The sequence below is a fragment of the Chiloscyllium plagiosum genome, chromosome 36, assembly GCF_004010195.1.
Source record: "Chiloscyllium plagiosum isolate BGI_BamShark_2017 chromosome 36, ASM401019v2, whole genome shotgun sequence".
Taxonomy (NCBI): Eukaryota; Metazoa; Chordata; class Chondrichthyes; order Orectolobiformes; family Hemiscylliidae; genus Chiloscyllium; species Chiloscyllium plagiosum.
The window spans coordinates 27,150,657-27,161,037 of NC_057745.1; the positions used below are offsets into that span (position 1 = coordinate 27,150,657).

Sequence of the window (10,381 nt, forward strand, 5' to 3'; positions counted from 1 at the left end):
CCATCCAACACCATCCTGCATCCACCCCCACCCCGCCAAAACCCCATCCAACACCGTCCCCCATCAAGAACGAATCTGGGGAAATAATAATGTGAACTGGACAATGGCAGATGAGTTTAATAAATAGTTTGCATCAATCTTAACTGTAAGAGGTGTAAAAATAAAAATACTAAATAATAAAGGGGCAAAAGATAGTTAAAGGAAACAAAATAAATACAATATCTAACACTAGGGGAAAAGTAATTGGGATAATGATAAGGATTAAACCTCGGCATAATATTGTGGGCCAAAGGGCCTGTTCTGTGCTGTACTTTTCTATGATAAAGGCTGTTAAGTTCCCTGGACCTGTTAGATATTAAAACAACTTACTACAAAGATAATGGAGACATTGGGTGTAATAGGGGGGAAGGTGAGTGGTGAGGATGACATAAAAAATTATTGATGGATAATGTGAATTGGCAAAACTTGGTAGATTGAATAAAAGAGGAAAATGTGATGTTATGCGCTTTGACCTGAAGAATGAAGGAGCTGAATATTATTTAAATAGAGAAAGTCTGTAGAAAGCTAGAAGGTTTTGGGGTCTTTGTCCATGAATCACAAATAGCTAGCACCCAAGTTCAATAGGTAATAGGGAAGGCAAATGGGAATATTGGCCTTTATTTCAAAGTGAGTGGAGAATAAATTGAGGAGTCCTGCTAAAACTATACAAGGTACTCATTAGACCACAACTAGGATACAATGAACAGTTTTGTTTCCCTTATCTTAGGAAAGAAATATTAGCATTGAAGACAGTTGGAGAAGATTCACTAAGTTGCTACAGAGGCACTTTCATATGAAGAGAGATTGGGTAGGTTAGGCTTGCACTCATTGCAGTTTATGAGAACAAGAGATGACTTTATTGAAACATTTAAGATTATAAGCAAGTTTGACAGGGTAGGTGTGGACAGGTTGTTTCACCTTGTGGGACAGTCTAGAATCAGATGGCATAACCTGAGTAAGGAACCACTCATTTATAGAGCCATAGAGTCATAGAGATGTACAGCATGGAAACAGACCCTTCGGTCCAACTCGTCCATGCCGACCAGATATCCCAACCCAATCTCGCCTCACCCTCCCCATATCCCTCCAAACCCTTCCTATTCATATATCCATCCAGATGCCTTTTAAATATCGCAAAGGTACCAGTCTCCACCAGTTTATACTGAGAAGAGGAGGAATTTTTTCTCTCAGAGGAGAGTTAATCTGTAGAATTCTTTACTGCAGAGGGTCGCCGAGGCTGGGTCATTAAGTATATTCAAGGCTGAGGTAGAGTTTTAATCAATACTGAATGAAGAGTTATGGGGAAAAGCAGGAAAATGAAGTTAAGTATTATCAGGTCTGATCTCAATGAATAGTGGATTAAACTCAATAGATCTATCGATAGCTTTGCTCCTAAGGCATATGGTCTTAACCCTCTACTTATTTATTTATTATGACTCCATTTTTTAAGTGATGCCATCATTTAAAATTTGTCATTCTGGTTTTCAAACTTCTCCATGGCCTTATCCCTCTCCCATTGCTATAGCCTCCTGCAGCCCTACAACTCTACAAAATATTTACCTTCCTCTAATTCTGGCCTCTTGGGGCATCCTTGATTTTCTTCGCTCCACTGACAAGTCCATTGCCTCATGTGCCAAGAGTCTAAGCTCTAGAATTTCAACTCTGTCTCAAAGTGTGACAAACATGCGAGAACTGGATCTAAGATTGTGTAACCAGATGGCAGAGACAGAAGCGTGTTTTTTTTCTGATATGATACTTAGCTAGCAGATGAGCCAATCAGCTGAACAGATACTTTGCAGATGGTAGAATTCCACAAGCCTGCAGCCCTTGATTTTCTATCGAATTAGGTCAGTTGATGAAAAATCAGAAGCTACTATTCTCTTGACTACCCAGCCTAACTGAGCACTCTTCCATGCTGAGGTTGGCTGGAGATTTAGCCCCATGAATAAATCCAAACGTACAGTAACAGCTTCTTAAAATACATAAAAAGAGAGAAGTCAAAGTGAACATAGACTTCTTAAAAAATGAAACTAGGGAAACAATAATGTGGAACCAGGCAATGGCAGATGAGCTTAATAAATAGTTTACATTAATTTTTACTGTAGACGACACAAAAATAAAAATACTAAATAATTAAGGGGCAAAAGATGATTAATGAAAACAAAATAAGTACAATAATTTACACTGGAGAAAAAGTAATAGGGATTTTCTCAGCTCACCTGTGTCTCCTACATTACAATTGTGACAATACATCTTTAACTGGAGAGCACTTCAGGACATTCTGAGGTTATGAAGGGTGCTACATAAATGCAATGCTTCCTTTTCATTTGTTTCTGGATGCTCTCTGTAGCATTCATATCCTGTCCATAAAGAGGTTCTAAAATCCTCCCACAGTCCTGTTCACTCTCTAGCCCTATCTGTTAAATGTGGAGAGGTGGAGGAGTGGTAGACTCATTGGGTCAGTAATTCAGAACCAAGCCTAACATCCAGGGGACATAGATTCCAATCGAACCATGGTAGACATTGAAATTTACAACAACAAAAGGGTAGGAGAAAGTGAGGACTGCAGATGCTGGAGTACCAGAGTTGAAAAATGTGGTGCTGGAAAAACACAGCAGGCCAGGCAGCATCTGAGGAGCAGGATAATCGACGTTTCAGGCATAAGCCCTTCTTCAGGAATGAGGCTGGTGTGCCAAGCGGGCTGAGATAAAAGGTAGGGGGGAGGGAATTTGGGAGAGGGGCGCTGGGAATATGATAGGTGGAAGGAGGTGAGGGTGAAGGTGATAGGCTGGAAAGGGGGTGGGGGCGGAGAGGTCGGTAAGAAGATTGCAGGTCAAGAGGACGGTGCTGAATCCGAGGGTTGGAACTGAGATGAGGTGGGGGGAGGGAAAATGAGGAAGCTGGAGAAAACTACATTCATCCCATGTGATTGGAAGTTTCCTAGGCGGAAGATGAGGCGCTCTTCCTCCAGGCGTCATGTGACCAGGGTCTGGCGATGGAGGAGGCCAAGGACCTGCATGTCATTGGCGGACTTGGAGGGGGAGCTAAAGTTTTCCGCCACGGTGCGGTTGGGTTGGTCAGTGCCGGTGTCCCAGAGGTGTTCCATGAAACGTTCGGCAAGTAGATGGTCTGTAAGGTGGCGGAAATGACGACGGATGATACGATGTATCCGGAGGTTGGTGGGGTGGAAGGTGAGGACCAGTGGGGTTCTGTCCTGGTGGTGATTGGAGGGGCGGGGTTCAAGGGCGGAGGAGCAGGAAGTGGAGGAGATGCGGTGGAGAGCATCGTCGACCACCTCGGAGGGGAAATTGCGGTCCTTGAAGAAGGAGGCCATTTGAGTTGTTCGGTTGTGGAACTGGTCCTCCTGGGAGTAGATGCGGCGGAGGCGGAGGAATTGGGAATATGGGATGGCGTTTTTACAGGGGGCAGGGTGGGAGGAGGGGTAATCGAGGTAGCTGTTGGGAGACGGTCGGTTTGTAGTAAAACAAGAGGGTATCCATTTCAATTGGTCTGCAAAGGAAGTGAGAGAAACATTTTACACTCAGCGAGTAGTTGGGGTATGGACTCAGTGCCTGAAACCATGGTGGAGACAGGGTCAGTGAGGCATTCAAGAAAACGTTGGATGATTATCTAGATAAAAGTAGTTTGCAAGTGCTTGGGGGGAAAGCAGGACATCTGCACCAGATAACGGGGCTCATTTAACAAGCTGGTGCATGCTCAGTGGTGCTGAATGGCCTCCTGTAACCAAAACATTTCCAAGATTTTGTGATTCCTTGAAACTTGAATTCAATAAAACTCTGGAATAAAAATCCATCACTGTCAATTGTCATAAAACCTACACGGTTCACTACTGCTCTTTACTCTCAGCTTTATTTCTCTATTTTATACTTAAAACTGAGAAGGTGTCACTGTACTATAATTACTGCAAGGTTTAACTTTTAACTTTGTTCTTTCTCTCTACATGGTTCTTCAGATTGTCTAACTAGGTACTTGTACATAAGATGGCACTTTGTGTGTGCTGACATTATACACTTTTCACAGTATTCCTGTGACAATCAAACCAAAATCTAGATCTAGGGAAATAGATCTAGGGAAATAGATCTACTACCCTTATCTGGTTTGGCACATTCATAACTCCACAGCCAGAGCAGTTTTCAGGACTCTTACCTTCCCATTGAGCAATAATACAGCCCTAGCCTGTGATGTTCATATCTCAAAATAAATGCTTTTAAAATATTCAGCTACATATCAAAATACAGTAAGTGTAAATCCCGCTATTGAGAGTATACTTGATACAAATTAAACACACATCATGATTCCTGTACCTCCCACCCCCACTGTATCTTCAAGCAGAAGACAGGAAGGGTCTAACAATCCAGGGAACACTTCAGACATCAGGACATTATTGAAAAAGGTTCACAAGATCAGAAAGTCCTGGTTAAATTGTGACAATTGAGAGGCTATGGCTTCGAGCTTGAATAATAGCTAATGTTGAATTCACATACCACTGGGAAGTAAAAACTCCATAGAAGGTTATGTTTTCCCAATCCCCTTTTCGAGTGGAGAGAACAAACATGTCCTGAATAACATTAAATGGGAAACCATCATCCGGAAGTGAGCAGGATAGCTGGGCTTTCAGGAAAGTTGTCCACCTTTTCTGGAGCACACGTTCTCCTCCTATATCGCCCTGTGGAAACATTTCAATCATTAATACTACCACCGGCCAGAATAAGCACCGTATAGTAGTTATTATCAGACATCACAACAGTGAAATCATCATAAAATAGCCGTAACCCAAAGCATTAGAAATAATATCTTCAGCCATTTTGTACATCACAATCTTCAAAACTGTTTAAGAGTAACTGCAAATCTTTTCGCATGGGACATATGTGCACTCAATATTCAGGACCCACAACGAGATAATTTACCCCAGTAATGTACAACACGTTTTTTCATACTCATTCATGGGATGTGGGCGTGGCTGGCTGGATCAATATTTATTGTCCATCCCTAGGTACCCTTGATTAGATTAGATTCCCTACAGTGTGGAAACAGCCCCTTCGGCCCAACAAATCCACACCAACCCTCTGAAGAGTAACACACCCAGACCCATTTCCCCTCTGACTAACGCACCTAACTTGTGGGCAATTTAGCACGGCCAATTCACCTGACCTGCACATCTTTGGACTGTGGGAGGAAACCAGTGCACCTGGAGGAAACCCACACAGGCACAGGGAGAATGTGCAAACTCCACACAGACAGACACCCAAGGCTGGAATTGAACCTGGGGCCCTAGTGCTGTGAAGCAGTAGTGCTAACCAGTGAGCCACCGTGCTAACTCAAAGTGTTACTGAGAAATGTTATCGAGCTTTTTTTTGAACCGGTTCAGTCCACATGCTGTAGTTTGACCCACAGCACCTTTAAGGAGGGTATTCCAAGATTTGACCCCATAAAAGTATTGGAACGGTGATGTATTTCCAAGTCAAGATGGAGAGTGGCTTGGAGGGGAACTTGCAGGGGGGTGATGTTCCCATGTATCTGCTCCCCATGTCTTTCCAGATGGAAGTAGTTGTGGGTTTGGAAGATGCTGCCTAAGGATCTATGATGAATTTCTGCAATGCACCTTGTAGATTGTGCATACTGCAGCTATTGGAGGGACTGGGTATTTGTAAATGTGGTGCCAATCAGTGGGCTACTTTATTCTGGATAGTGTAAAGCTTCTTGAATGCTGTTGGAGCTGCACCTATCCAGGCAGGTGGAGAGTATTCCAGCACACTCTTGACTTCCTGATGAAGGCCTTATGCTCGAAGCGTCTCCTGCTTCTCGGATACTGCCTGACTGACTGTGCTTTTCCAGCACCACACTCTTCAACTCTGATCTCCAGCATCTGAAGTCCTCACTTGTGTCTTGTAGATTGTGGGCAGGCTTTAGGGAGTCAGGAGTTGAGTTATTGACCTCAGTATTCCAAGCTGGGTTACTCCAGTAACATACATCAGGCCTAGTTTACTCCAGTAATGTACACTGGCACCAGTTTACTCCAGTAATGTACTTTGGGACTAGTTTACTCTCGTAATGTACACTGAGACTGCATTACTCCAGTTGCTCCATGATATACACCACTTATTATTCCAGTAATTGAACTAAATTATTACAACTATTTAGTTGCACAATGAAACACGAATGTAAGAAAAGGACATTTTTCTCGTCAATTCAATTCCCATTTTACTCACGTCAGACAAAATGATGGAGCCAAAAGTTCAGTGTTGTCTCCGTCAGCAGCTCTGGAGAATTTAATGGCAGCAGCAGCAGCCTGTCAATGCCTGGGCTGTAATCATCACATCAATGCATGATAATGCCCTATGTTTAAGGGTGAGCTTTATAACACCACTATTATCAAATTCGATATTGTCATTGGAAATGACATAGCTTATTGACATTAGGAGTAGCTGATAGGAGCAATTGGATTTGAATGGCTGATCTGACAAAAAAAAATGAAATCTTCAAGCTTTCTGCTTCCTGCTGAGCTTCATGTACAGCTCTAGAATTATGGGCACAGTGCATTTCTGGCACTTGGTTAACCATCGTATGGGCTATTTAAAGACCATCAGAATTGAAAGAATCGAAGCTGATAGAAAAATGAGGCAATGTGATCAAGCCTTCATTTTCCAAATCGCTTATTGTCACAGAAACTGTTCAGTAAGTTTCAGTCTTCCTTACATTGATGTGAGCTGGTCAGAGACAAGGGTGGGATGGATTTTAACTGGGAGCTGTCGTTCAGCAAATTGGCTGATGGGATGCAGAGTGGGTGCAAAACAGGGGGCAGACAAACTATTTGCTTAAAATTGTGAGGCTTGTATGATGCTCCTTAAAATTCTTTGACAAAATCTTCGATCGTCTTACCCAAAATCACTTTGTACGGTTTGGTCTTTATGAAGAGTCTTGGAATAGATTGGGTTTTTTTAAAAAATTCCTTATAAAAAAAGCTGTTGTCATGCCTCAGTTGAGTCACTGCCTCAGGGCAGATTTTAATGATTGCCACAGATTGGAAACCTTACTGTGGTCTAAATTATTAATGTACTTGCATCACCACGTCCACAAAGATGACTTCATTTCAAAACTGTACACTAGGACTGGAGCACTCCAGAGGGGGCATAATTTTAAAGTTAATTGGAGGAAGGTTTAGGGGAGATGTCAGAGGTAGGTGCTTTCCTCAGAGACTGGTAGGTGCATAGAATGCACTGCTGGCAGTGGTAGTAGAGTGAGATACGTTAGGGACATTTAAGCGACTCTTGGATAGGCACATGAAAGATAGTACAATGAAGGGTATCCAGGTTAGTCTGAACTTAGAGTAGGATAAAAGGCCAGCACAACATCGAGGGCCGAAGAGCCTGTACTTTTTGTGTTCTATGTTCAGAGCTGTACACCAGGACTGGGTCACTCCAGAATTGTACACCAGAACTGGGGCACTCCAGAATTGTACACCAGGACTGGGGCACTCCAGAATTCTCCACCAAGACTGGGGACACTCCAGAATTGTACACCAGGACTGGGACACTCCAGCAGTGTACACCAGGACTGGGGCACTCCAGAATTGTACACCAGGACTGGAGGCATTCTAGAATTGTACACCAGGACTGGGACACTCCAGAATTGTACTCCAGGACTGGGGCACTCTAGAATTGTACATCAGGATACTCCAGAAACACCCAGGAGGTTGGCCTTGTTCCAGGAGTGCATTCACCTTCCTGGTGGTGAATCCTCTAGATTTTATTTAGGGAACAGGTTCTGGTTTGGTTCCTGACCATCTGGCTTTGGGAAGCTTCCCGTTTTTAGCCCGGGCATGTTAAAGTTTGACTAACTGCTTCTCGTTCGAGATTTACCACTGAGAAAGACTACCGTGTAACGAACATCTCGGCCAACTCTGAAACATATATAAGTATCTTTCCTGGATGCGCTTTAGCAAGTTCCCTTGAGGACTGCACAACTCTATTAATTTTCTTTGACATTCTCTTTACAACATTACAATTTATCATTTAAACCAATGAGGATCAAAAGGTAGGGCTTCCTTGTTAACATAAAGCATACGCTAGTATGGAGAGATTTAACAAAAATAAATGGTTTGTGTTTGTGATGGCTGCTGAACCAGGAACTTTGAAAATACAACTCAGTTTCAGGGTAGATTCAGAGTCAGGTAAGCATGAGGGCAGAAGGATTAAAGTGACAAAAGAAATCATGCTCAGAAACACATAGAGACTCATACACACGAACATACATAAACAGAGACTCTCTCACACATACACACACAGAAACTCACAGACATACACACAGACACACACAGACTTCTCTCACACATTGACACAGACACAGACAGAGACTCTCTCTCTCACACACACACACACATATACAGAGACTCGCTCACACAGAAATACCCACACACAGACTCACACACACACACAGCCATCAGGCCCAGGGGACTTATCTATTTTCACCTTTTCCAGGATTTCCAACACCTCTTCTCTCACACACTCACAGAAACTCTCACACATATATAGACACTTGCACACAAACACAGAAACTCAGGCATACACACACAAACTCTCATCCACACACAGACACACATATGGAAACTTCTCTCTCACATAGACAGACACAGATACACACTCTCTCACACACATACAGAAACTCACAAACACGCACAGACACACACATACAGAGACACACACACACACAGAAACTCTCACACACAGACACAGATACACAGAGACTCTCTCTCACACACACACAGAAACTCACACACAGACACATATACGCAGAGACTCACATACATGCGCAGGGACACACATTCAGGCACATACACAATCACTGAATCGGTTGAGGGGTATGTGGTTTACAAAATGTATTACAAAGCCTTGATTCCTCATCTGCCCCTGATTCCTGTGCCTGACAAGAACCTATCCAACTCTGTCTTAAAATAACCAATAATCCGCCTTCTGAGACAGTTCCAAAGACACACTATCCTTGGTGAGTTGGGCAAGTTAGTACAGATCAGACTTTAACCTCAGGCTCAACTTCAGCCTACTAATTTCTGGGAGTTAAGGTTCAGCTTGTTAATAGTCATCTCCCTGATCTGTTGACTGTTTCCCAGCATAGAATTCACCATTCTGAGTAACCAGTATCACCAAGCCAGTACGAACAATGAAACAGCCTGTGCTCCCATGATATGGAGATGTTGGTTCTCCCAGTTCACCTGTGGCTACATACCATCACCAGTCTTAACTGCAGGTTACAGATGGTGAAAGCAATAATCCTAATTACGGATTATTGTGTAGAGCTCAGTTTGTACAAGGATCATACATCAAACAGGAATGATATTTGATGTATAATAGGATGGCGTGCAGCTAATACTTAGAGAGGATATTCTTCAAGAGATGACTTTTATGTTTTTGGTGATGACAACCAAGGATTAGTATCACTAGCATAATGCTGTCGACTCTCTCTATGAGGCACTGTGTGTTTGAAGATATTGCTGTCATTTTAGCCTGACAGGCAAATTCAGCGCCTCAGGTACGGCTTGTATCAGTGCTCTCCGACAAGTAAAATTGTACATAATGTGTATTAAGCTCAAAAGGAACGAACATCCGAGTATCAAATTACTTGTAATTCTAATCCCCATCAGTAAGTGATACCCTTCAATAGTGAGAGCCCACAGGCTGAATTTAATTGTCTTCTCTAAATACAATTGGACCTCAATGAGATTCTCTTTCAGTTCAAATGTATTAATTCGGGTTTTCAAAATCCCACAGTTCGAGTGTAAGAACTGTGATATCTACAGACAGCATAGTTTACCAAACCTGTTTATTTAAAAATAGCAACCCCTTTGACAATAAGCTATACTTACAGAAGGGAATCATCTTTTTGTCACAAATCCTAAACATACATGTTTTGTACATTTTATTTAAAATTTCTCAGATTTGGACAAGCGGAATATTGTAACAAATCAGCTGTAACACGTACACTTGACAAGGCTATCAGATGTCCCACAATCTATGATCCAGTTATAGAACTGTACGACCCAGAAACAGACCCCTTGGTCCAAATCGTCCATGCCGACCAGTTATCCTAAATTAATCTAGTCCCATTTGCCAGCATTTGACTCATATCCATCTAAACCCTTCCTATTCTTGTAGGAGAAAGTGAGGATTGCAGATGCTGGAGATCACAGTCAAGAGTGTGGTGCTGGAAAAGCACAGCAGGTCAGGCTTATGAAGGGATAATGCCCGAAACATCAATTTTCCTCTCCCACACCCCTCTCCCCCACACCCCTCTCCCCCACACCCCTCTC

The 10,381-nt window shown here is 42.7% G+C and overlaps 1 protein-coding gene across 1 annotated transcript in view; it reads right to left on the reverse strand.

Annotated features, from left to right (window-relative positions):
* The window catches only part of sema4ba (sema domain, immunoglobulin domain (Ig), transmembrane domain (TM) and short cytoplasmic domain, (semaphorin) 4Ba), a 60,943-nt gene that overhangs the window by 30,163 nt on the left and 20,399 nt on the right, over nucleotides 1-10,381 (reverse strand). Inside the window, exon 8 of the mRNA XM_043677067.1 lies at nucleotides 4,545-4,726. Within this exon, the coding sequence (XP_043533002.1) occupies nucleotides 4,545-4,726 (182 nt within the window). The remainder of the gene's footprint in view (nucleotides 1-4,544; nucleotides 4,727-10,381) is intronic.